General features: G+C 51.5%; 2 protein-coding genes across 4 annotated transcripts; one reads left to right on the top strand and one right to left on the bottom strand.

The window, feature by feature from the left end:
- Window positions 1–1,058: 1,058 nt before the first annotated feature.
- On the bottom strand, window positions 1,059–19,327 carry cckbra (cholecystokinin B receptor a). 3 transcript variants are annotated; one of them, XM_069166307.1, is made up of 6 exons: window positions 19,189–19,279; window positions 12,992–13,127; window positions 12,108–12,356; window positions 6,220–6,481; window positions 3,405–3,532; window positions 1,059–2,500 (listed from the first exon to the last, which is right to left on the bottom strand). In XM_069166307.1, exons 3-6 carry the CDS (start codon window positions 12,352–12,354, stop codon window positions 1,953–1,955), a joined length of 1,185 nt encoding a protein of 394 aa, XP_069022408.1. In that variant the 5' UTR covers window positions 12,355–12,356; window positions 12,992–13,127; window positions 19,189–19,279; the 3' UTR covers window positions 1,059–1,952. The 3 variants fall into 3 exon arrangements, with proteins under 3 accessions (XP_069022408.1, XP_069022407.1, XP_069022409.1); XM_069166306.1 differs by lacking the exon at window positions 12,992–13,127 and having other exon boundaries at window positions 19,189–19,327; XM_069166308.1 differs by lacking the exons at window positions 12,108–12,356; window positions 12,992–13,127 and having other exon boundaries at window positions 19,189–19,327.
- Window positions 19,328–19,639: 312 nt separating this feature from the next.
- LOC138208446 (carboxypeptidase O-like) lies at window positions 19,640–26,738 on the top strand. Its single transcript, XM_069166309.1, has 9 exons — window positions 19,640–19,765; window positions 23,768–23,807; window positions 23,900–24,001; window positions 24,076–24,180; window positions 24,321–24,437; window positions 24,676–24,769; window positions 25,230–25,432; window positions 25,887–25,971; window positions 26,047–26,738. The coding sequence occupies exons 1-9, from the start codon at window positions 19,725–19,727 to the stop codon at window positions 26,319–26,321; spliced, it is 1,062 nt and encodes a 353-aa protein (XP_069022410.1). The 5' UTR covers window positions 19,640–19,724; the 3' UTR covers window positions 26,322–26,738.
- Window positions 26,739–26,905: the final 167 nt, after the last annotated feature.

The following is a 26,905-nucleotide window of genomic DNA, read 5'->3' as shown; positions in this document are numbered from 1 at the left end:
CAGATGAATATAAATTCACTGGCAGGTGAAAGAGTGTGCAGACGGTGAAGTAAATCCGCCAGGTTTTTCGAGTGTACCAAAGATATGGAAATCACTCATCGGCTCCTGCCTTAATTACAAAGGCACACAGAGAGGAGAGACCCGCCAGACAGAGTGTTTACCACTACACCCCGTCGGGGGGGGGGGGTTGCCAGTTGTCGGTCTGCCAGCCGAACCCGCCTGTAAACTGCTTATGGACAAGCGCTCGCCCCATGCAAATCTCAGCTGTCGCCCACGAGCTATTGTCATTCATGTATTCATACGCCTCTGCACCGAGAGGGATAAAAAAAAAAAAAGAAGAAGCTGGGTGGAGGGGACAAGGAGTGCTGAGCAATGGGAGGACACGGAGGAGGAGGAGGAGGAAAAAGAGCAAACTTGAAAGTGACAGGATGTGACAGCGCTAAGCTGTCAACGCGCGCCGCACGTAGGACAAAAGTATTACATCACCGCTCGACACAAATCCAGTGTTTTCTGTGCCGTCGAGGCCGACCGATACCGTTCGGAAACGACTCATCATCCCGGCGCGGCGACGAATTCTCCACTTTTAACACTCGTGTCCGCTCTTTTGGCGCAATCGACGGAACGAACGGACGAATTCGAGGATCGTCTCCGCGGGGACGCCGTCCGGCACCCGGCTCCGGGCGGCCGTCGCGTTCGGCCAATCGGAGGCTAAAGCTCCCAGGGTGGCACGACGTCACGTGACGTACCAGCGTTTGTTTTATTTAAAGGTTACTTCTGTTTTCATCCAGACAAGAGCGGAGAGAAATACCCTGATTGGACCGAGTTGGGAGAGGTGCCCCCCCTCCCCCATCCCTCCCCCAAATGAATCCGGTCGCGGCACGTACCCGCCGTGGATCCGATGGAGTCATCAAAATGTGCAATTTCCTTGATTTTCGTACCGACCGGCAAATTTCTAGAATCGCGACATCGCTAATCGGACGTCACCGTTTTTTCTAGTCTCGTTGCAGCAGTGAAAAAGGGTTCGAACGGTAAGAAAGAAAAATGCCGGACTCTTGAGGTTGTGGGCATTTGTTTTCTTTTTTTTTGTTTTTTTTGTTTGTTTTTTAATTCAATTTTTATTGAATTTCCAGCTGTGGACACAACAGCGCGAGCACACGTACAATACAACACTGAACAAACAGTCGTCTAGAGCAATTCTGACACGTACACACATTTCCCGAGTGTTTCATATCCTCAGAGTCACCTCCCTCCTTCTCCATTTAAATACATATCCCGGACAAACCACACAATTAGCATTAAACCGTTGTCTTGTAGCTTTCTCGCTTGGTATTACCGGGTTTCACATTTTCCCAGTGAGGCTTTTAAGTCCAGTGCAGCTCCAGTAAAGTTCGGGGCGCCAAATTCAACTCAAACTCGAGGTAATACCCATCCAGTCAATGAGCCCTTATTTATAAGCCGTGTATTTCTCAAAACATTTACCTTCGGCACACCGAGAAGAAAAGGACAGTTATTTATACGTACACGGGATTCATAATCCCAACCTAGTTTTTCACTAAAACGTCCACCCCAGCCAGTGAGCAAACTTTAATAACAAACAAAGCCACACGAAGAGCACAGGCACTTGATGTTTTTCGTCAGGAATGCGACAAAGCAAAACGCTGCCAAAGTTTTTTTGTTTTTTTTTGTTGTTTTTTTTAAACTCCGCCTCGCATTCTGCAACCGTGCACACAGAATTTGAAAGAGACCTTTCAAAGAAGGCCTCGTAAACGAGGGCAGGGACATTACTCAGCGTGTGACTCAGCATATAAAGATGAAGAGTGCCAAACAAGACTGGGAGGGAGGGAGGGGGGGGGGGGCATAATTTCAAATAAAAACAGATAGTGCCCACGGTAACCGCTAGCCGACAGCCACTGATGCGAAGGGGTGGTAGGGGGCGGGGGGGGGAGGGCGGCTCAGCAGGTGCCGGTGGTGCTGACGGTGGTGTAGCTGAACTTGGACATGGAGGTCGCCATCGAGGCGGCGGCGATGCCGTCGTCTCCCCCCGCCCGGCTCCGGCACCACCGGCGGCAGAGGCGGCCGCGGCAGCAGCAGGCGAAGGTGGCCAGCAGCGCCTTGCGGAAGCGCGTGTTCATGAAGCAGTAGATGACGGGGTTGACGCAGGCGGAGGTGTAGGACAGCAGGTGGATGAAGGAGATGGGCGCTCCCGACAGGGCTTTGGTGGCGGACCTCAGGGCGAAGGCCTTCCAGGTGTTGACGGTGTACAGCGGCATCCAGCAGATGAAGAAGAGGGCCACGATCACCATCAGCATGCGGATGACGCGCCTCTTGGCCTGCAGCTTCGCCTCCGACGTGTTGCTGCGGGCGCGCTCGGTCTTGGCCTGGGGGGCGGAGAGGGTGGGGAGCTCCACGGCGGAGGCGGGCTTTTTGGACACCTGGATGTAGCAGCCGTCGTCATCGTCGTTGGAGCCGGCCGCCGGCCGTCCCGCGCCGTTCTTCTGGCCTGCGGAGGGTCGACGCGAAAATGTTCACGTTCATCACGTACAATGCAAGACAACCGCGAGCCGTCCGACGTCGGATCTTCAGTTTGGAAAGATAGCGTCGTCGGTTTTGATAATAAGCGGGAGCTGTTACAAGCTTCAACGAGCGAAGGGCCAAGAATCGAGAGGATCCGAATCTGGGGAGACTCGGAGGCGCTCAGAATATAACTTCATTATTCTGCGTCACGACGGCGTAAAACGTGATGTTCGGCGAGAGAACGGACGGACGACTTTGCCGAAGGCTATTTTAAACGGTCTCGACCTCGATGAATCACACACACACACACACACACACACACACACACACAGAGACCGGACGCCATGGAAACCGCCGCCTCTGATGCACAGTTATGAGGGCGGCTCACCTGAAGTGGCCGTCTTTCAGTTCGCACCGGATATATTTTTTTCCCTTTTCTGTGAGAAGTCTCAGCTGCGAGGCCACACAGAAATGAAAAAAAAAAAAATAAGCAGAGTAGGACGAGCGAGAAGTGGAATATATTTGAGTGTAAGAAAATACGTCGTTCTCTGCTAGAGGCAAAACAAACAAACCTCCGTTTATGTTGCGATATTTGTTTGCCTGTAATGCCCGAGAATGATTGAAAATGTTAGAAAATACTGAAACAACATTACTCAAACAGGCGTTTATTTAGAAATTTGCAGGTGTTATGTCACCAGCAATGTTCGTTTTATTATTTTTATTTTTTTTGGGGGGGGGGGGGTTTACCACGCTTTCTAGTAAACCTTGTAAATGTGATTTACTGCAGCTTCACGCGGCTCTACAGAAAGTGAAAAAGATATCTTTGTTTCCACTGCGCGTTAAATCAACGCGAGAAGCTTTTCGCGGTTTGGATCTACGACGGTTCTCACCGGTCTTCTCTTTGTTCTGGCTCAGCTCGAAACTCATGCCTCGGTAGAGCTCCCTGGAGATCAGCCCGTACGCTATAATCATCACCACTCCCGGGACGAAGAACAGAGTTAACAGCAGCAGCACATACCTGAAAAACAGCCAGAATGGAAAGAGAGAGGCGTAAAAAAAAACAAAAACAAAAAAAAAACAACAATCACAGAGACCGAAGCGAGATCTGAACCGAACCTTCCCCTCCAAACCAAATTTCTGAAGCGCGAGTGAAATCCCAAAAAAGAAAAAGAAAGCCCGCGCGAAGGCCGTCACGGTCCGTATCACGCTGCAGATACTACCGTTCGGCGCGACAGCGTCAGCGCCGCAGCTTTGTTCCGACATCAATCCCAAAACTATAGACTCCCTATCGGCGAATCAAACGATGCCGGGAAGGGAAGGGCAGGTGTTATTAACGTACGACAAAAAAAAACTGGAAAGACACGCGCGCACGAGATAAAAGAAAGCGCGCCGTCGTCACGTCGACGGCTCTAAATGTTTACCATCTGCAGCCACATCTCGCTTTTGATCGGTCGCAATCAGCTCCCTTTTTACCCGGCGGAGAGGAAGAGGCGGCGCTTCATTCAACCCTCTGATATTCTAATGTCTTCCCGGGCAACTCTCTGAACCTCTAACGCTCTCTCACTTCTCATTTAATGGAAAGAAAAAAAAAAAAAAAAGCTTCAGTCGAAGCCTCTCATCAGCTGGCTGTTTGATGCCGTTGGGAAATCTGCGAGACAAAAGCCGCGAGGAAACGAAGGTGTGAGAGCGAGGAAGCGGCATTTTGAAAACGTAGTAGTGGGCGTCTGTTCGTGTTTTGCCCCGAAAGGGACGGGGGAGGTGGGGGGGGAGGCAGAGGAGGACGGACGCGTGAAAGGGAACATTTCATATTCATAGTTCCCTCTTTTGAACGCTCACACGTCACCTGAAAGATAAAGTGATTACTAACAAGCAGAGGCGTGTTTTCTTTCCACACCTGTTGACACCTTCTCAAAGCCGGAGGGCCGAAGAGAAGGAAGGTCTTCCTCACGCAAAACAAAAGGCCTTTTCTTTCAGTTGGATTTTGTTGTTGTTGTTGTTTTAAGTATTTGGGTGGTACCTCCAGTGATGAAACTCCTTCAAACTAGAGGTCCTCACGGGTCCAGAATCTTAAACCTGATCTGAGTCGGACAGGTTTTTTTAAAAGCCGACTGTGATCTTTTTAAAAAAAAAATTAATCATATTTCCATGTCATTTTCCTCCATTTGCGGTTTGACTGGCGCTCTTTCACGACGTCATCTTGTCGCGCCCCTCCTCTTCCTCCTCCTCCTCCTCCTCGTCCTCTTCCTCCTCCTCTTCCTCCTCTTCCTCCTCCTCCTCCTCCTCCTCGTCCTCTTCCTCCTCCTCCTCCTCCTCTTCCTCCCCCTCCTCCTCCAACGTTCCAGTCGCGAGAAAGCAACAGTCGACGTGGATTTACGTGTCGGTCACGTCGTGTCGATTTGCCTCAGCGAATCCACTTATTTACCGCGGTAGATTAACTCCGCTGCTTTGCATTATGGGAAACTCCAGTCCGTGTAATATCGTCTCGAGGCGTTGCGCGTAAGGATAATTACACGTTTTAAAAAAAACCAAAAACATCGTTAAATTTGACTCGCTCGTCGTTTCAGACGGTAATTTTAGCCCGAAGTTGCTTCAGTAACTCTTTTCGGGGAGCGAGCGGTGGACGGAGACGACGTCACCTCCCGCCGGTCCACGCTTTAACCCCTTTGAAAGAGCATCACGGCGGGCGACGCCGAATTAAAACCGGAAAGGTACTCGTACTCTGTGAACTTTTGCCGGGCCGAGCGACCTTTTGAAAGTTTCCCTCCTGACCTTTTCCACAAGCTCGCCTCCTTCTCAGCGAACAGCCGGGAGACAAACGCGTCAATTTAAAAAATGATGGCATTGTCTGCGGGACCTCTCCGTCTAATGACGAAGTCCCGACTTTCTTTGTCGACCCGCGCTGAGCTGGAAAACAGATCCACTTGGTACCGTCTCTAATTGAGCTCGAACAGGAGCCGTCTGCTCACCTTTTTCATCTCGCGAAACTCTCCCCGAATGATTTCGTTCGTTTTTTTCAGACACCTCCCGCGTGACCGCCTTTACAGCTCCTGCCCACGGGTTCAATCTGAAATTGCGAGACTTTTAAGGGCCTTCTCTCCATCATTACCTTAACTTTTCACGCCTCTCGAATTTCTCCCCGACCAGAGCAGAAAAATACATCAGAGCTCCGGTAACACCGGCCATTACGACCGCGAAATGTTGCATCGAGATCATTTGATTTGAGCGGATTGGACGCGAGCGACGGATCGGTTCAAAGGATATCGGCGCGAATTTGTCCGAGTTTCATCAACTTTAACGCGCGGAAACGTAGCTCCTGAGCTTTGTTCGTAGATAGAAATGACTTGCGAGCGGTCACGGGACGGGAGTCGATCGCACAAATTGTGTTTTTGAACGAACGGTAAAGTTATTTTCCAATTAGCAAGCGAGCTAAGAAACTCGCGAGCGGGCCGGCCGTCAGACGGGGGTTCGATCTTTTCTTTGAAGTTGCATACGAGCGACGCCGACACGCCGCCCTCTGGTGGACGGGAGGTATATTACGTGCCTTCCAGTTGCATTGCGACGAACTAGCTCACACCGTCAGCCATCAGCTGCAGCGCCCCGAGAGCAATCCGCCGGAAAAGGGAGGAAACCCCCGGATTGAATCGCCCAATTAGACATTTTTTTTCACACGTTTCCTCGCCGGCGAGCCGTCTGGCCTTCGCTCACCAGGTCTGCTCCGCTCGATGACCGGGCCAGTCCAGGCGACACTGGTGGCCCACGGTGCCGTCGATCTTCGGGAAAGACTTGAGGATGCTAAACACCGGATAGGGCACCATGACCAGCAGCGACGCCGCCCAAATGGCGGCGATGACGCGGTAGGCGTGGGATCGGGTCTGCCAGGCGCGGGACTTCAGAGGGTTGCAGATGGCGCTGTATCGCTCGATGGCGATGGCTACCAGGCTGAAGGTGGAGATGCTGACGGAGACCCCTGCGGGACAGAAAAGGAACGACACTACCGTTAGTCTCGGCCCCGAGCGGATAACGGCAAATATAGAGGTTAACAAAAAAAAAAAAAAAGCTCGGCAATTGAATAAAATGCCGACCTCTGGCGGCACTCGGCGGTACTGCAGCGTAAGGCATTTTTGCATCGCGAACACTTGTACGTATTTACGCCTTCGGCGGGGGTGGAGCAACGTTAGCTACCTCCCAAAATTAAAGTCAAATATTTCCTTTCCTTTTAGCCGTTTCCGGTTGCCAGTACCTCCGGAGAGACATTTCTGCCTCTGCAGCCGCTGAACGCTCCACTTTGCTCACCGGGTAGCCGACAGATCATCGGACGCGTTTTCTTCGGTTACTAGAGTACGGGCAGCGACGGCGAACCAGCGAAACAGCAGGAGAGCGAAAGAGAAAAGCAGTCGGGAGGTTAATTGTTCCGGCAGCCGTGACTATTTACAAAAGAGATGATGAACGAACACGCCCGGGAACCGCCCGGTTAAAAGGCAAACGCATGCTAAAACCGCACGCTCAGCGCCGCACCGAGGAAGACCAGCAACACATAACGATTCATTTGCGAAACACGTGTAACCCATCGCCTGTCGATTGCGCGCTTGAACCTCGGTTACTGTTCAGGGAGGCGGCCCCCGTAGGGTTTCCCCCCCGGGGTTACGTATAAATATGCAAAACCCGCGGAGGGGGAGAGAGAGAGAGCGAGCGAGTGCAGTCGATGTGCGCCGGGTGCCGGCCTCTCCTGCAGACCGGAGATAAAAAAAAAAAAAGTACTTTCTCTATATTGCGATAAGCTTTGTTACGAGCAGCTAAAAGATGGAGGATTTAGAATATATTGTCTTCGGCACAACTTTCCAAAAAAGAAAAAAAAAAGCAAGACTGGCAACCCGGAGATGAAAGAACAGCTCGGATGTTTGGTGCGGGATTAGATGCGGAGTCTGATAGAGACGGGAGAGCGGCTTCATCTTATTCCTGCACGAACAGCACAATGGAACTGACTTGTAGAGATTTCCCAGTACAAAGAGAACATCAGCATCATGAAAAGGCTTTTTCTGCTGCGCGAGTAGTCGCAGAAACTCCCATCCGCATTATGAAAAGCATTTATTTAGTTTTTGTTTTTTGTTTTTTTATCGCCGCTGCACTGAAATGAAGTCTGAGAGGATACTGCATCAAACTAACACCCACGGGACACCGCCGCACCGAGATTGAGAAGTATTTGTTACAGTTGTTTGGAAGAGAAACGCAAGGCAAAAGATACGACGGCGAAAAGCCTCAAAGGAAGCTGGTCGTGTTGCCACGAAGACGACACGTTAGTTTGCGCAGTTGACTTCGCCTGACACCTGCTGGAATTTGCGATCGGTCCCTCGAAAGACCGGGCGGTCGGACACCCTCGCCCCGGGCGACCGAGCCGGGGGGTTGTCGGTCCCTCTTCGACCCTCTGCTCATTAATTAGATTTAGATTAGATTAGGCCTGAAACAGAGCTGCGTTTGTTTGTGGGCGGTCTTCGCGACGACGGCCGACCGATCGGACCGAAGGCTTCAAAACGGCAGTTCATAAACCACCGGGCGGGTGTCGGTCACGGCTAGTTTGTTGTACGGCAAAAGGACCGAAGTCCCGGATTTGTCTGTCACGACGGTCACTCCCGCCCACGTAACGCAGCTCTCCGACTGACGCCGGCGTCCTGGCGCCGATGTCGCCGTCTCAGACCGGCAAACCGTCCAAGCGGTCCAAAAATCTCAACCCACATCCATAATTTGGCTTAGAAAACTTGGACAAACAAGACGGCTTATCACTGCAAGAAAATCATTTCATCTTTCCCCGGAATGAGGAAGTAAGTCAGCGGTAGTTGTCAAACAAATTGATGGGCACGTGGCAGAGGAGAGCTATTAATGGATCATTTCAGCATCATTTTAACAGCGCATAATTACCAGGAACGTAGACAGGCTATAAAATGACGGCTTAAGTCGTTGCCGACTCCATAAAACTGATTCCTAAGCAACATTATATTTCCTTTTTACCAAATTGTAGGACCTCGAAGTCTGACGAGAAATAGCAGCGGAAGTGGCCGAACCTGTAAATACAAGCCGACGTCCTTTTGCACTGTGAGTAAATTTGGCCTTCACCGGCTGCGGACTCGGGGGTGGAAAGCGCGACGGGACGTCCGCCCTCGCTCCACGACTGCTACGCTGCTGGTCAACAAGCATAAGCACCTCCGGTCCGGCTCCGTCTCGGCAGAAGGAGGCGGGCGGCTCGGTCAACACACGCAGGAGTCTCGCGCAACGATTGTCTCACGCCCACGCGTCCCTTTCAAGTGCGAAGACACAGACACGGCGAGAAAGACCAGATCACACGCTCGCGGGGGGATGTGGAGGGGGGGGGAGGAGAGGGGGTTTCTATTGTAGACGCTCGAAGGCGCTCGCGCCCGGCCGCACCGCCGGGGTCTTTTTTTTTTAAACCCCGTTGAATCGGCCCTTTTATGTTCGGCAGCTCACTCGTTTACACCCCGTCCCATTAGAGAGTGAAACGGAGCCACGGGTTCAAAGACCGATAAAGACTGACAGCTGGGATGTCCCGAAGATCCATACTAACGGGAAGTGCGCGTTCAGGTGATCTACAGTGCTGACACGCCATTGATCTATATTGACGACGCGCGTCCAGAGAAATTCTTGCCCGGGGCCCAAATTCATCATTTGGGCGCACATGTATTTTAATAACATGTACAGCAATAACTGTAAATACATCCCACTCTGTCATTCATTTCCTACTGCCGGTGCACGGAGGAGGACGCGGTGGCATTTTTCTCCCTCGTGTGAATTCTGACTCCAGATTCTAACTAACGGCAGCTAAAAAGCCTTCAAGGCTCCCGAAACCCCGTAAACCTCCTTTTATCCTTTCACGCGTGCCATTTGAAATTGCACCTCCTCGACATCACATTGCCACATTTTCTTTGTTGTTTTTTTTTTCCCCTTCCGCCACACGTGCGGTATATATTAAGCCGAGCGGACACGTTCCCATTAGAGCGCGTGCCTCGTGAGTCTCGGTTAATGCACTCCGGTCGAGCGGGGAGACGGGCGGCATTGTGAGGCTAATGGTCGAGGACGGGCAGATTGTGCTGCGATTCTGGACAAAGTGCTGCCACGGTAAATTACCAGTCGACGACCCCCCCCCCCCCCCCTCCTCTTCCTCTCCCCAAAAAAAAACAACCAAAAAAAAAAAAAGAGACGCCGTAATCCTTTTTCTGGTTCATTAAGCCCGAGTCGTCCGCCTGATAAACTGGCTTTGGAGCGAAGCGGTGAAGTCGTGGATTTCTCGGCGCACCTCGACCCGGGAGAGGAGATTTACATCCGGCGGCCGACACCTGCCGGTTCCTCCTTCACCCCCTAACTCTGCCCGACGGAGGCCTCGGGAAGTAAAAACGTGGACTTTTTCTCGTTAAAAAAAAAAAGTTGACCAGAAGCCTCGTTAAAAACCCAAACCGGAATGCAATACTATCGCACGACAGGCCGAGCTGGTAAATCAGCCGGTAATTGCGTCGTAAGACCCGACGCGGAAACATAAACGTGATGGAAGACCGCGCGCGCGCGCGCCTACGCGTTCGCCCCGGGATATTACAACATCGATCCGGTAACTGCCTCCGGAACGGGACACGGGGCCGTAACTCACGGCATTATGGAGCCGCGCCAGACGGGCGGGGGGCAGAGAGACGGATGGCGTATCGTACGTCTGGCGGGCGCGCTCTGACAGATGACTTTACGGAGGGCGGGCCTGTTCGCCGAGCGGGTTTTCCACAAAATCAACGGGCGGGGACAGTCGCGGGACGTCCGTCGACGACGTTCAGCTCCAAAAGGAATCGGTCCGGGAGCTCAAACACGTTGAGCAGCAAACGGGTTCCCTCGCTGTTTATTTTTTTTTTTTTTTTTTAGATCCTCCCGTATGCGCGCGGGCAAACTTGACGCTGCTCATTAACGATCCTAATTCGGGACGATATTCTCGTAGCAGCCGGTAGGTAGAGCCTTATTGTGGTCGGAGGGAAGACGGATCGAGAAAGCCCTTCGGGAAAAGTCCGAGCAGAATAAAAGAAACTCCGGCTCACGCTGTGACAAACGAGCGACACAAACCGGGACCGTAGCCGCGCCATTAGTGAGACCGGTTTAGCCGGGAGTTCATGAATAAAGCTCCTTTGCTGGTTCGTTTTTGTTGTTGTTGTTGTTGTTGTTGTTGTTGTTGTTGTTGTTTTTTCCCACAGCTCCACCAGTGAATTCAGGTCGCGCTGCCAGCACACGAACGAAACCGTTAATCTTCACGACAGTTAATCTATTGGGATCGTGACACGTCCAACCGCGCCGACGGTGCTTCGATCCGCCCTTATTGTTCCATTTGTAATCATCTCCCGTCCGGTATTGTGCAGGCAAAATGAAACGTGGCAGTTTTTTATTTTTTGAGGAAGCACTCGTCGTCGTCTGCAGTGGAACGACTCGTTATTCACAGCTTGACTGAAGGCCGGTATTCCTGCGGTTAAGTGATTCGTCACTCCACAATCCTTCATTGTCAATTAAACTGCCGCGCGGCCCCCGAGCTCAATGAGACAAATAAAACAAAAAAAAGTGATTATTTCGAGTACGAGGCAGCTGCCCTCCACCCCCCCCACCCCCCCCCCCCACTCCTCCCCACTGCCCTCCACCCCCCCCCCCCTCCTCCCCACTGCCCTCCTCCTCCACCTTATCGCAGCTCACAGAGTCCAGTAATTGAAAAGGAGATTCGGCGAGCCCGTTCTCACAGATGGCGCGTCACAATAACGGGATCGTGAACCTCGCCGTTTTCAATGGCTCTTCTCAGCCGTTCAAAGCTCCGAGTGAAGCGGAGAGAGACAAAGCGCAGCAGCAGCGGATCGGGTTTGTTTTCTTTTCCTTTGGCCGCCTCTCGCGCTCCGGTCTGACTCAGGCCTCACGTGGCACCTCGACTCCGGTCCCGACGGGAGCCAGCTCATCGCTAAGTCACACTCCCGAAGACGTGTGACTGTTCCAGCACTTTCAGCGTGACGGTTACCTTCCGACAGGCAGAACGAAGGCCGCAGAAAAGCTCTCGAGCCGAGCCCTCCTTAGAAATCCAGCGATTTATTTTTTTTGTCAGGCTGGATTTCTAAAGCTGCGAATGATCAGCTGCCAGCTATAAATAAAAAAAAAAAAAATTAGAAAAAAGAGGCTAGATTTGTGCGTTAAATGAAGAAAATGCATATTATTGTGATCACTGAATGACCAGCTGGGTCTTATGTCAAAACAATTCTAGTAGTTGTCAGCTTTTCGCAGCACGACTGCAGCAGATTTTGAAAATAATAACAATTGAAATGATTTATTCTCGGCGCTAAAAGCATAGTGACTCAATGACGGTGAATTAAGGACGTTTTTTATTTATTTATTTTTTTTACTGCCCCCGAATACCAAGTGTTTTTTATCGATCAGCGGCAGGCCCTCAATTATCGCTCCGCCAGCCGGCCGGGGAGATGAGCGGCCTCCCGAACTTGCCGCTCCGCAACCGGCGGATCCTTCGGTCAAAACGCGGCCGCAAACTCGGACGGCGCGGCCGAAGCGCGACGGTTCGGCGCTCTCACCCATCAAGTAGGTGACGATCTTGCACATGGCGGCTCCGAAGACGAAGTCCTCCAGGATGTTGGGGATGAGGGTGAAGGGCATGCAGAAGATGGCCAACAGCAGGTCGCTGACCGCCAGCGACAGCAGGAAGGAGTTGGTGACGGTCCGCATGCGCTTGTTCAGCGTCAGGACCACGATGATCAGCAGGTTGCCGAAGACGCTGACCAGGAAGATGAGCGAGTAGAGCAGGATGCGCACCGAGTCCATCTCTGACAGAGACCAAGACAGACAGAGGGCATTATTTACAAGATTTGTTCCCGGTGCGTCGTTCCGCCGATCCGGTACGGGAAGGAGGCGTGTCGGCGTAAGCGAATTACCGAGTGCACGAAGACTGAACGCTGCGCGTCTTCTAAAATAGAACATATCAACTCGTTTGAATAAAAATCTGTCAGGGAGCGGGCGTAGGAAAGACAGAAATGTTGTCGGCGGCGGCAATAAGACGAGAATTACGGGAAGAGAATAGATCCCCCGAGAGGGAGATCGGCGCATTAATTGAATTGGCCGGTTGACAAAATGCTTCCGCCAGATTTTAATCACTAAAAATGGATCCGAAAACATTTAGATTAATTATCGCTTATGGAGATTTAAGTACTAAGTAGGAATAAAGTGAAAAGAAAATAATAGTACGTGCGGAGAACAGACCGAATCAACTGGATCACCTGGGAAATAAGACTCTCGGCCCATAAACAACGCTCAAGGTCTATTACGAGACAGAATAACTCGGCATAATCGTCATCTTAATTTGCGCCGGTGTCGATATTTTCCTGCTTTCCTGCTTCGTGCAAACGAGATAATTGCGATAGTCTGCAGTCGAAATGTGAAGACAAACAACACGAGCAGAGACCGTGTCAGGTGGCTCGCTTGGGATTAACCCTCCTCCCCCCCGGAGTCACAAGGCAGTTGAACATGTAGATAGTCGGCTTATTACTGCAATGGATGGGTGACACGGGCTGGGCAGGTCTGGAGAAAAGGCGAGACAACTACAGAGAGACAGAGAATAACTACAAAGAGATGGGACTCCAATTTAAAATGATATAAAAAGGACGACAAAGAGTAGCAAAATGACAAGAAAGAAAAGCAAAACCACGACAAAAAGACGCAAAACAACGACGAAGAGACGCAAAACGACTGAACAGAGAAGCAAAACAATTACAAAGAGGAACAAAATAACGACAAAGATATTCAAAATGGCTACAAAGAGATGCACAATGACTATTGCAGAGAACCGCAATTACTACAGACCGAAAACAATAACGGGAGATGCAAAATGACTGCGTGGAGAAACAATTGGGGATAAGAGACGCAAAACGAGCACAATAAGACGCAAAAAGGGACCGCTCGGGGCCACAGGACGGGGGACATCACCTGACGAACAGAATGCTCAATGAAACCGCCCTCCGCGGTCTTCCCGTTTCCCGCAGCCGAGCACCGGCGCGAGCGAGGCGGCCCCCGCCGGAGGGTTTTTGGGACGCTCCCTTCGCTCATAACCGGCCCGCCGCGGCGAGTCGGTTTGAGGATGAGCGCATCTGACAGGGCGAGGTCGAGGCCGGCCACGTGCCGCGCCGACCGAGTCCTCCCGATTCGAGGCCCGGGACACGGGAGGAAGTCCGCGGCTTCGGCGTCTGCGGCGCGTCACCTGGAGACTCGACCTCTCGCCTGTGTTTTTTTTAATGGGTGACGCGTACGGCCCCACCCCCGGGGAAGAGATCTGTGATCACACATGCACTACAGGATCAAACCCGGCCCAAGGCTCCCATTGCGCGGCGCCGCTACTTTTGGCAGGCGAAGTGCTCGTTCTCTCCATTACCTTCTTCTGTTTGTTTTGGCTCGCTCCAAGCGAGGGTGAAAAAAAAAGTCGTGTGACTGCTTCTGGGTTATCAAAGACACTCGTGGTGGCAGCTTTCCAAAAGACATTGGAAGCTCAGCTACGGTGACGAGGTCGTCGACCTTAACAACGAGACAAACGTTAACTCCCGAGAAAGAGACAACAGCAGTCTGCGCGACGTAGATGTAAAAAAAAATGTCCGGGGGGTCCGATGAGGCCGTCGCCGCTATCGGGTCCAAATCTCGCAGAGGTAAAAAGCGGGCGAGGTCTGGATTTGAACCCGCGACGCCCGCGGCGCGACCGCTCGTCGCCCCTGCCGCCGGAGAGGAAGCCGTTCCCATCTGAGATTCTGAGCGATTCGGAAAATGGAATCATCTCTTCACCGAGCGCCGGCGGCACGTTGGCTCCCTCGAGCCCGACGACCGCGGGACAATTCACTTCGGTTCCTCGGGCTCCCTCGAGCGTTGACAGCTGCGTTCAAATTCACAGGCGTCTATAAATACATCGCAGACAAAGAGGACGGCGCTCACCTCTTATTATCGACGTGGAACATTGGCGGCCGGACCCGGGGCCGGCAGATCAACGTTAGGCCCGCGTCCGTCTGTTTAACCCCCATTTACCGCACCGATAATGTTTTATCCCGCCGGGGTCATTCACGTTTCCTCGCACCGCTTCGGGTCCTCTTATCTTTTCGGAGAGGATCAGCGTAGTTTGGGCCGGGAATCTCGGCGGGTATAGATCGCGGTAAAGGTCATGATTAACCTTACGATTGCCCAAAAAAGAGCAGCCGGTCCGAGCCGTCCTTTTTTAAAATCAGACCCTCGCCGCGAGGCTGGATTTCACACGAGCCCCTGCGGGATGATGAAATGCTCCAAATTGAGGCGCGGGTCAGGAAAGCTGTCCTGAGAGAGAGAGAGAGAGTCGGCGAGTAATTACCGCGAAGAGCGAGCCGCCGACGTGCTGGATATCTTCAGATTGTGACATTGAAACTGCAACTCGGTCCGTTTTTTTTTTTTCCCCCATCGATTTACAGGTGGAATATGGGATTATTTATTAGTTCAGGAAATGAGGACTAATGTTCAATCTTCTGGGATAATTCTATTAAACAGTAAACGCAACCAATTAAGGTCAAACATGATTTATTACAAGGTCACGAACGAGCTCGCAGGAAACGTTTTGCCCGATCAACGGCTTCCCGTATTTATCGAGCGATCAATTAGTTAATTGACTTGCTGCCGATCAATTACGGGACTCATCTTTCCGTCTTAATTTGAGCTCCCGTACGTTCCGCGCGCGATCTCTCCTTCCCCCTTCGTCCAGGCACGCGCGTGTTTTTCCAGCGTGAATTTAATGCGATGCTGCCGACTCGACCGTTAAAGCGGAGCCGGCGGGGCGAAAGTGTCTTTAAGCGCAATACCGCCGACGGCCACCGGGGGCCGGCTCGCCAAAAAAACCCAAAAAAAAAACGTCTGTCTCCAATAGACTCCCGATTCAAAGTTACTACGACGTCGTTTACCGAAGTGAATTCGGTAAACGACGTCGGTCGTTTCTGGCCCCTGAAAGAGACGGCGACGGCCCAAAACGCCCGACTCAAAGATTCGGGCTCCGAGGGTGATTTATTTGTGCTTCGCGCCGGGGACGCTCGTGACGTGCTCTGGTGAGGAACTGCGAATGAGCACCGCGATGTTGGCGCGCAGCACAAGTAAACGTGTCAGGGACGCGAACGTGACCGTGAACAGGCCCTCCCGTGCATTTTTGTTTGACAGCAGCAATAACAGAGAAACCCGTCTCCAGATTTCCCAGAGTCCCCGCGTGTCGCGGAGCCCTTGAATCGAGCGACCGGCGACGGTTGAAAAGGTCGTCGAAGGGTGAAATATGAAGAGGTCGACCCGAGGTGTCCGCGAGGACTTTCTCTCAGCTCGTAACGCGAGTAGATAAACGGAGGGATGTGCAGACGATTTGGGCAGGAAGGCAGGCAAATGAACCCTTCGACAGCGATCTGGCAGCTCAGTATGCACAAGTCCGTCTCCGTATGGGATTTGATCGCTCTAACGAGGCCACCGCTACCGGACCGGTCAGCACATTTCAACTCGGCGAATCTCCCCCGCGGGATCCATCTGTCCGACATCACCTTCATCAACACCGTTCTGCCCTCCCGCGCTGAATGTTTCAACCTGAAATCACGCAACCGAGAGCGGAAATATCGGTTACTGTCGAGGAGACGGTAAGCTCGCCGGAGCGGCGTTTGAAGTAGGTGTGAGCCGGCGGCTATTTAGAGGAAAGCAGAATAAACGGAAAGCAGCGTTTTACCGATTTAAAAACACAGACGTGTCTACCTGACGTTTGTTTCACCAACTCTGGGTGTTTTTTTTTGTCTTTTCACTTTTAGTTCTCCTCGTCTGTGATTTCCTAACCCCCTCCCCCCCCCCCCCCCCTTCGTCTCCCACCTCATTAAATTTCCACACGAGGCGGTTTTAAAGCTTCTCCGGAGCTCATTACCAGGAAGTCGGGTTGTTTCAGATACTTCTCTTTTCCCACCGCCTGTTTTTTTTGTTGTTGTGTTGTTGTTTTTTTGGGGGTTCTGGCTCACCAGGTCGCTTCGAAATTGCACAATATTTGATCCGATTACCGGGACGGAGCTACGACGGGCCGCGTCGCTCGCGTAAACACCCAAAGGGTGCGAAGATGCAAATTTCTCCAACGAGAACACCACCTTTGTAGGAAAGGGTCCTCCACTGTGCATTGCGGCGCACATATTCTCTGCAGTAACAAGTCTCTGCCTGTCTTGTTTTGTTTCTTCGGTCAGCGCCCGAGGCGACTGGCTGGTTTCCCTCCCGAAGAAAAAAAAAAAGAAAAAAAAGCAGCGTTCATTTAATGCTTACGAGATCCACTCCGTGATAACCCCATCCACATGCGCTCAGCAAAGTGCCACTTTGAATCAAGCGGGGAGCGCTGGCCAAGGTGCGGCTGCAGATGTCGCTCCGCATAAGTGGGACCCCGTCTGAACCGGGCCGCTGGCCGGGGAGTCCAGGAGTGTGACTATACGTCACGTGTCGCTTCGGGTTAGGGTCAGGGTTAGCGCGCGGAATCCCGTCGGACAGCTCGGGAACGTGGACTTGAAATTTAAAAAAAAAAATATATATATATATATATACAACATAAAAACGAGCAGCCCCAAAACATGTGAGAAGAAGAATGTAACTGCAGCACGTCTGCGGATAGTTCCACCTGCTGAAATGTGCGCGGTGGACGTAATAAAGACAATGCAGCAAACGCAAACACACGTTCATATTTTAAAAGGTGTGGACTTTACAAAATAAGATACAGGGACCGCCATCGGTCATATTCCCGCTCGCGTACATTCTGCTGTACGTTTAAAGCAGGGTTTTTTTTTTTTTTTTTTTAAAGTCTTTGACTCGTGTTTTGATCTAATATTTTGGACACACTTGGGTAAATCGGCCAAAGTGTGCCGAAAATACTTGTGCAGCGGTCACAGCTGACCCCGAGCGTACACACGACCGTCACCGGACTACTTGGACACCGCAGGAAACTTCAAATCACGTTGATTCTCAGGCAGCTTCTGCGTACCGAAGCCGTTTTGTTTTGTTTTCCAGAGCGCCGGCGTGCACCGGTCCCTCCTCACCTCGCGCCGCGTCTTCGGTCTCTCCCCCTTCACGCCCCGTTTCACCTCTCCGGCTTCATTGAACATTGAAAAACGCGTCACTTCCCGTTTGTTCACGTAGGAATGTGGAAAAAGTTGAGAATTCCAGCGCCAAATACGGGGATATATATATTTTTTGCCCCTTTTTTTTCCTCTCGTACGCACCGAAACGAACCATTTTCCGCATTTTCCTGCCGTGTCGGAGGTCGGGCCTTTTTTAATTTTTTTTTTTACCAGCAAAAAAGACAAAATGTTCAGTCGGACGGGTCGGACGGCGGCGGTTCCGCAAGTGATGGGGCTGGCCTTTAATTTCCTGTCCCGCGCAGGCAGATGTGGACATCTGAGAGCAACAATGCGTAATCACGCTCCATCGCTCCCCTTTGGGCCCCCGAGCGAAGACAGCGGAGCCCCCCCTCCCACCCCACCCTCCCGCCACCACCACCACCACAACACGCGCAAGGCACACCCTGCAGCTTTTGGTTTTCCCGTTTTTGTGCTGCATGATGTTCACAGCCTTTGAGAGGTCCAAAAAACAGTAATGCAGCAGAGAAGGAGGAGCAGCTGTGAATTAATTTAAAGGGGGGGGGGGGGGATTTAAAAATTTTCTCAATGCTGCAGCAGAGGCAAAATGGGGAGGGGGAGGGGGGGTATTAAGAAATGAAGTCTCACCCACGTTCAGAACTCATTATCAGCAGTTATGTTCAACTGGTGTCCTGATGGAAGAGGGGAAGGTGTGTGTGTGTGGGGGGGGGGGGGGGGGGGGGGTTAATCTCCCTTAGCATTTTTAATAATTACAGACACGAAAAACACTTTGAATCAAAGCCCGGCACTGCTGCTCATTGTCATCGGGGCCTTCATTGATGCAGCAGCAAATTTGGGCGTCTTGGCGATTGATTGTGAGGCTGGTTGGGGGAGAGGGGAGGGGGGAGGGGGGAGGGGTCGATGCAGAAAAAAAACCTCCCGATTGCAAATGATTTTCTTGTAAAGAAACACATGAGACAGGAGAGAAATGGTTAGAAGGTTAAAAAAAAAAAGAAGAAAAAAAAGTGTGTTATTATTTGCGTTGCATCCTTCAGTTTAATATCCCTGATCGGATTACAGTACGGTCTGCTGATTGCCTTTTTAAGCAGACAACAGTCCTAGTTGTCGGTTTGTCGCTGTATAAATAAAGTTGAATTGAATTGAATTAATTAGAGGCAAACAGCACTATTAACAACAACAGCAACAAAAAAGCGTTTATTTGGAGGGGAATTTTTCCTGTAAACTTGTTTCTATGAAAAATAGTTCCTTTTTTTTTTTTTTTTTTTTCATTCCAGTGGCAACAAACAGATAATTTTACAAGAACAAACAAAAATGACATGATTAAATATCATTATAAATATTCTCAAATTTGAGTCTCACGTTTAAATAAATCGGTTTATAACGGATCTGTTTGTGCCACTTGGATGCCATCTGAAGCAATTTCACACCTCAGCGGTGTGTGTGTGTGTCTGTGTGTGTGTGTGTGTGTGTGTTGTTTGTTTTTTTTTTTTTGGGGGGGGGGGGGGTATTTTACCTCTGGCTCGGGTCGCCGGTCTGGGGAGGACGGGTCCGTTCGTGCAGCTCGTGTTGTCGTCGGTAACTTCCACGCTGAGGTTCCCCTGCGGCGCGCAGCCCTCCGCCGCGCTGCCGTTCCCCGCCTGCAGCAGAGCCATCGCCCGGCGCTGCGAAGTGAACCTGCCCGCCTCGAAACTGGAGCCCCGAGCTGGATTCAACGCGCCACCGCCGCCGTTCTCCTCATAACACCCGGAAACCCGGAGAAAAGCCCGAGCGAGTGGAGGTTTTTTATTTAAATTTTTTTTTTTATTTAATTTTTTTTTTTTAAATAGCTGACACCTTGAAAGAAGTAAATAACCCGGAGTGAGATAAGTTAACGGATGTGAAGTCGGGAGGGAGGACCCCGTTGAAGCGCACGCCACCCCCGGACTGAAGCCCGACTGTGGAGGAATGAGGCTGCGCTGCTAAGGCAACTGGAGGAGCTCGCTCTCCCTGCTCCTCTCTCTCCCTGCTCCTCTCTCTCCCTCCCTCCCTCCCTCCCTCTCCATTCAACTCATGAGCGTCAGAGCTTCAGCATCACAGTGGAGTCACTTCAGGTTATGACGGAATTGGCTCAAATGTTAATTGTCCAAGTGGAAACGCAGGTTGACGGGTTGGGAGGTCTTGAGTTGTGTCCTCCCCTGGCACGGGTACAAAGTGTTGTCCTCCCCTGGCACGGGTACAAAGACCCGCCGAGTGTTTCACTTTCCACCGCCTCGCGGTTTCGTTTGACTTTGTCCACAAAGCGAGAGCTACAAAAAGCCGTGTCGGTCCTTCGCTTAAAGGTGAACCGGGTCCGAATTTTAGTTGAAAACATTTGAAAAATGAACCGAAATTAGGCAGAATTTGAGGAAATGGCAGGTTTTGACATCACGTCAAAGGCGTCCAAGTGCCGTCCTGCGCGCTTGTCCAGCGGGCGGCAGTCGGCCGTGATGTCGCTGCTTCGAAGCCTCGAGTGGCGTTTTTGGCCGTCGCCGTCGCGAGACTCACAACTGGACCGTGTTGATAGATTTTTTTTTTGGGGGGGGGCTGAATATTTTACTTAGAGAAGTTGAACGGGAGTCTGTGAGACCGAGAAGCCTTTTGGAGCCAGCGCCTAGTGGTCCTCGGTGGTATTGCACTTTACAGACCCGGAAACGACGTCCACTTTTCTAAACGGTCCACATCCGCTCCAGCCCGTACCGTCTCGTACGTCCTCGAGGGACATCGCGCGTCCTCGTCTTTCAGATCACGAGCGTTTGGCACGTTTTTTTTTACGTGACCGTCTCGTTTACGCTCCGACCGCTTCAAACGATTTGTTTAGAAAGCGGAGAAGCGCCGTGGTACCTTTTTTTTTTTTTTTTTTTTTTCTTTCCCGCAACTCGTGGAGCAACCGTTACATTTTCCACTCGGCTATTTTGGACGACCCGCGGGGGGGGGGGGGGGGGGGGCGATCTCGAAGGGGCCTCGGGGTTTTAGCTCGGGTCGGGTGTCGAGAAATGATACCGATGCATCGAAAAGTGTCCGGTGGCGGGGAGGGGGGGGGGGGGGGGGGGGGCTTGCACTGTGGGGGAGGAAGGCTGCACTATTTGTGTTTGTGATTTGTTTGGTGTTTTGCCGCTGTCAGTCCCGGTGAGGTGTTTTTACAAGCACTCTTAGTGGCTTTTATGCCGCTCTCGTGTGTGGGAGGCATCGCTCTCTCTCTCTGTGTGTGTGTGTGTGTGTGTGTGTGTGTGTGTGTGTGTGTGTAGCGCAGCAGCTTGGCTGACATCTGCTGGCTGTTTTCCAACTCGTTTCTTTTGTCGACGAGGGCTTATTAAAGTTACGCCAAAAGTCTCTCCGTTCCCTCGTCCCGTCGAGCCTTAGGAGCTCCTAATGGACCCCGCGGCGCATCGAGGTCTCGCCGCGGGGTCACGCCGGGCGCGTCTCGACGGGACGGGGGAAATGGGCCTTCTGATACTTTCAGAACATCCTGATCCAGCATGGGGAAATGTCTTTCACCCCGTTTTATGTTTTTTTTTAGAATTCACAAGTGCCTCGGGACAGCTCGGTCAATACCGGACATCTTTCCTGAAGCCAAAAAAAAAAAAAAAAGAAAAGAAGCCAAGTGACCTTTTATTGATTGCCGCACAGACGGTGCATGATTCTCGTACGTGAACCGCCCTGCGGCATACACGTCCTCACGTAGCAACGCACGGTGTCTTAAAATTGCCCAAATGTTAATCTTTCTCTGTCGGGTTTCTGCTTTTCGACGAACCCGAAGTCAAAAATTCTTCCGCCGCAAAAATACGAACGGGAGGCCGAAGTAATGAAGCCGCGAGTCGGACGCTCCTCCTCGAGACTGGCTGGCCCCGGAGGGCCCCGGGGCCCCCTCGGGAATGTGCGTCCAAAACCCGGCGTCCTCGTCAGCCTGTCCAGATGTTGACACAGCTTTTCCTCACCGCATGCGCTCGCCCGAGTTAACTGCACCTCATAAAAGGCTCATGACATAAACTGCCGGAGGAACGTGATGCGCCCTTTGATGGTCTATCTGGGACACGCACACACACACACACACACACACACACACACACACAGAGTGGGTTTGCGCACTCGGGGCCGGGGCTCGGACAGGTCTTGTCTCGGCAACTCATGAGCAGCTCACAAACGGACACAATGCACATGTCAGCAAAGGAGCAGGGAACAAGGACTTGCGGTCGCTGAGGCCGAGTTAACACGCGAGCGTTTCAGCCGTCGGCGCACCGGGGAGCTCGAGGCGAAGCCGAGACGAATGGAGCATTCTCTCATACCATATAACTCGTCGACACTCGTCCACCTGCGAAGGACCGGGTGGACAAACGTTTGACGTGTCACACGCCGCCTGCTCTCTACTAGGCTTTGTACTGACCTCTGCTGGTCAAGACTCTGCATGTGATTAAAAGCGGCCCTCTCCCGCCTTTCATTTGTTTAACATCTTGGTCAGGCGGCGATAGCGTCTTGCGTTTTGCCGGAAAAGATGAATTTACGGTCATTCGTGATGAATTTGTTCCCGTGGGCGTACAGTTGTATTTCTTCCTTCGCTCCGTGGCAGAAGTTCCGCGCGAGCTGCAGAGCAGAAAACGCTGCGGCAAATAATGAGGCAACAATCAGGATGTGAGGACCGGGGTGAGCGCTCTGCAGCGGGACACCGGCTGCACCGCACCGCGGGGGGTAACAGCCCGGTGTTCTTCTGAAAATGGGGAGAAAAAAAACCAACCTCCATTAAATTGAGTCCATAACGTCAACACAGTCAGTCCAGCTGAGCGCCGGGCCGACGTTGGCCGGCTTCGTTCCTAGACGCGAAGGAAATGTCGTACGTTACGACGACTGTCTGCTCGTTCCGGGACAATCACCTCACACGCGCACGTTTAAAGCTTTAAAGAAATGTCATCGGGGAGAGTATCGTATTACGCCGTGAATAACATCGCGAATTGCACGGTATCGGGAATTGGTGAAGGACTTAAAAGTGCGAGAGATTCCAAAAGTCTGAACCAACACGGCTGAACAAATGTGTAAATGGTATCAAAAGATGTTTACGGCCACCCGGGCTCGTACACTCGATTTAACCCAACATGTGCGGCGTCTGTATTTACGATCCTCATCACTGCTTCCATTCCTGTTTCTGACTTCTTATCTAATCTTCTCCCTCTGATGTTCATAGTCTAATACCACGTGACACCGTGTAAACGTCACGGCCGCACCGGGGTCAGTTGTCAATTTGACTTAATTATAGAACACCTTTCAAAGACCTCTTTTCCAGATTACCGTCGAAAACTACGAAATGAAGGATTTCCAAAGACTGAACAACGTCGGACGGACTCAAGTTAACACGCCGTCTCGCGGGAATTCATTTTCCCGACGACGATCTGATCTGAACGGACGGGATTTACGCGGAAGATAAAATGTTCCATCCGCTGACGTCACGGCACCGACGCGCGCGTCGAACCGGTTCGAGTTCGTAGCCGAGAAAAGCCGAAAGGGTCGAGGCAGCGGGCGAGAGAGAGAAGCCGACTCGGCAGCTCGGTGGAACTCGAGCGGGCATTTTTTACGACCGTTTTGTATCATTTTATTTAATCAGCTGAGCATATAACAGTAAATAAGGAAGATTGGGGATGTAAAAAATTAATAAAAACAGTCAGCAATAAATGACTTTATTATAAAGGATGTAAAGAGACCGAGGTTGTCAGCTCGGGTTAAACTTTAACCAACAACGTGAGGCGCCGTGAGCTCGGTTTGAGGCAAAGGTGAGGCAAAGCTCTTTATCTGATGCGCGTCGTCTATAAGTCCTTCCCGCGGTCCGTGAAGCGGACACTTTTCAAACGGGGAGTTTAGGAGACGATGCTGATCTGTGCGGGACTGAGCTGCGCGCTGCTGCTCTCGGCCGTCGGGGCGGCGGCCGTAGACAGGTGAGTTCAAATCGTGAAGTGGCGTCCCGAACGGTTCGACGGCCTCTTTGGTTCCCGAGCGTCCCGATCTACGCGAGGACTGAGAGGTCAGATCTGTTATTTCGGAGGACGTGGTAACGTGGCGGGTAATATTTCCGTGTGTCCCGTGCGCAACAGGGCGGACTACGACTACTACAAATACCATCCCATGGCAGAGGTGAGGCGGCCCGATCGACGCTCTCGCACACTTTTGACTTTGACACATCGCCGCGCGCACATTTGAACACGTGACGGTGCTCCGCCTTACAGATCGGTGACTGGATGGGCCGGATGGAGAAGGAGCACCCCGACGTCGTGACCCGAGAGAACTACGGGAAGACCTACGAAAACAGGAGTATTGACACGCTCAAGGTAAGGCACGCTTCAGATCCCGAATTGGGTGTGTAACGGAAGGACGCCGGTGTTTATGGACGCTTGTTTCCCAGATTGGCCTGGACAGCGGAAAGGAAAAGAAAGCTATCTGGATGGACTGCGGTATACACGCCAGGGAATGGATCGCCCCGGCCTTCTGCCAGTACTTTGTCAGACAGGTAAAGGGGGAAAAAAACAACAATCGTTTGTCATTACACATTGTAAAACAAAGAAACGTTGCGTGTGTTTTCCAGACCGACTGTACTCCCAGTACAACGATCTGACCCCGGTGCGGTTTCCGTCTGCTCTCTCCATCCAGATCCTGCAAACGTACAAAACGGACTCAAAAATGGAAGCGATGCTGAAGAACGTGGACTTCTACGTGACGCCGGTGCTCAACGTCGACGGCTACATCTACTCCTGGAAGGACAGCACGGTCGGTGCTCGTTTAACGGACGTTTATCGAGTGGCTTTTCTGTCGTTCCGCGCTCCGAAATGTCAAAATGAGCAGACGATCTATTAACGTTGAGTTGAAACGAGCTACGATTTAAAACCGCCGGAGAATTTAATTTCCGACGCTCGACGTAGCCCAAACAGAAAGTCCTCTCGATTTCACGATAAGACGAAGGCGTAAATAATATTTGTGACTGACTGAACATTTTGGATCCGTCCAGACTCGACTGTGGAGGAAGAACAGGTCGCCGGGGACGTCGGGCTGCACGTGTCACGGCACCGATCTCAACCGCAACTTCGACGCCAACTGGGGCAGTGAGTGCCGTCGGGAGTTCTTTCACCTAAATACGATCGATACGGCACGCAGAGAAAAAAACGTACTGGGCTCGAAGCTCGGGACGCCCTCAAACCCGAGTGGATGTTTGTGCCACATTTAAAGGGGTTGTCCGAAGGCGCTCCAGAGCTATCGCGTTCACAGTGACCCTGACCTTTGACCTTTCGGTCAGCAAAATCTCACCGGTTCGGTGCCGAGTGAACGTGAGGTCACGGCGACCTTGACGTTTGACCTTTCAGACCTTCCACTGCCAGAAATTACAATAATATTAGAGGAAAATGTGACAGTGCCCCCCTTGTGGTCCGACGGGTGTATTACAAGCCTTTGCACGATATCTTGTGTAATTCTGTGTAATTCTGGTGTGACGGCGCTTTAAATGTACCCGTTTGCGTGTGGAATTATACCGAAGAGGCGCCGTCACCGCTTTATCTGCATCCCCAGCTGTCGGAGTGTCGTCGGACTGCTGCAGTAACATCTACGCCGGGAGAGGGCCGGCGTCCGAGCCCGAGGCCCGGGCCGTGACCGCCTTCGTCGGGAGCCGAAAGGCCGACTTCCTGTGTTTCCTCACCATCCACTCCTACGGCCAGCTGCTCCTGCTTCCTTACGGACACCCCAACTTCACCGCCTCCAACTACGACGAGCTGGTAGGTTTGACACACTCGATGAGAGCGAAGCCGCAATATTCAATTGGAGATAAACCGCGTAATTACATCTTTACAGCCCGACGAGGATTATCAACGCCTGCTTCTCCGTTAATAAAGAGAGTCGCCATAGAAACGGAGCTCATTAGATCACAAAAAACACATTAAGTGAGACAATAGTGTTTATTCATTTGAAGATTTCGGATACAGTTTATACGGTATTGAATATGGAACGGTTAAATGGCTTCACGCCGTTTACGGAAGATGTCTTTGAGGCGGTCGGTCCTCATCCGTCGACGGGCGGCGCGGAGCAGAACCAGAGGGAACCGCGAAACCCCGATAGCGGAAGGCGAAGGTCTGCCCGTTGTTAGCGGGGAGGCCGATGCAAGTGATCGGGGTTCTTTCGGGTTTTTTCCGCACACGTCACTGATCCCGCGACTTCCGCGCGGTTCCTCAGATGGAGGTGGGATTGGGCGCGGCAGAGGCCATCCGGTCGGTCCACGGGAAGAACTACACCGTGGGAACCTCCCCGCAGGTGTTGTGTAAGTCGATATTCTTTCAGTTGACCCGCCGACATCTGTAAATATTCGATTTGAACCGATAAACTCTCTCCTCAGACGCCAACTCGGGCTCTTCCAGAGACTGGGCCCGGATGCAGGGGATCCCCTTGGCCTACACCTTGGAGATGAGAGACAACGGGACGTACGGCTTCGAGCTCCCCGAGGACCAGATCCGGCCGGCCTGCGAGGAGGCCTACGGCGGAGTCCTGCACATCATCACCTACGCCCACGACAAGGCCTTTAACGCCTTTAACGCCGCCGCCGCCACCGCCGCCGCGACCCTTTGGACCGTGCTGCTAGCAGCGGGGGTCACCGGAGCCACGCTGATGTGAAGAGGAGCGGGAAGTCGCTTTCAAAAATAACTTTTAACATCTAAAACGGTTGATGTACAATTCTTTGTTGTTCATAAATGATGTTGGAAATGTCTCTATCGAACACAAAATAATAAGAATAACGCGGCTCTCGCTCAAACTATTACAGCGACACGAGTGTATTTGAATGTTTCCATCTGTGGACTTTTCTTTTTCACGTGTCTTGTAAAAATTCAAACGATAATTTCATCTAAATTACATTTGATTTGTTTGAAAATCTGGATCAAATCACAGACAACAATCTGACTGTCCTGAATTCCTGAAATAAAAAAACTAAAACATAATTCACGTACTATATTTGTAATAATAATAATACTGTAAGAGAAGATGGCTTCGATCGACCTTTTTTTTTTATACTCGAAAACTTTAGTTCTTGTGTTGTCCTCGGGTCAAAATGACCTGCAGCTGTGTTCAACCAAGTTCTATTTAATTTTCATATTTTTTGGGATCATTGGTGAAAAGGAGGCTGTGAGGGTTTCTTTAAAGAATGATGACCAACGATCCCAAAAAAATATATAAAAAGAAATAAATAAAATAGAACTTGG

Source organism: Embiotoca jacksoni, unplaced genomic scaffold (genome assembly GCF_022577435.1).
Source record: "Embiotoca jacksoni isolate LCO1_2020_lvr unplaced genomic scaffold, fEmbJac1.0.p SCAF_38, whole genome shotgun sequence".
Classification (NCBI taxonomy): Eukaryota; Metazoa; Chordata; class Actinopteri; family Embiotocidae; genus Embiotoca; species Embiotoca jacksoni.
The sequence above is the reverse complement of the archived record's forward strand: the minus strand, read 5'-3'. Positions and strand labels throughout refer to the sequence as shown.

Coding starts and splice junctions, on each gene's coding strand:
- cckbra (XM_069166306.1), bottom strand. CDS start 19,327: ATGGCTCTGCTGCAGGCGGGGAACGGCAGCGCGGCGGAGGGCTGCGCG. Junction 3,533..6,219: donor CATCGAGCGGAGCAGACCTG/GTGAGCGAAGGC, acceptor GCTGTTTTTCAG/GTATGTGCTGCTGCTGTTAA. Junction 2,501..3,404: donor CCAGAACAAAGAGAAGACCG/GTGAGAACCGTC, acceptor GACCCTCCGCAG/GCCAGAAGAACGGCGCGGGA.
- LOC138208446 (XM_069166309.1), top strand. CDS start 19,725: ATGAGCGTCAGAGCTTCAGCATCACAGTGGAGTCACTTCAG. Junction 19,766..23,767: donor TCACAGTGGAGTCACTTCAG/GTTATGACGGAA, acceptor CGTGCGCAACAG/GGCGGACTACGACTACTACA. Junction 25,433..25,886: donor CCTCCAACTACGACGAGCTG/GTAGGTTTGACA, acceptor GCGGTTCCTCAG/ATGGAGGTGGGATTGGGCGC.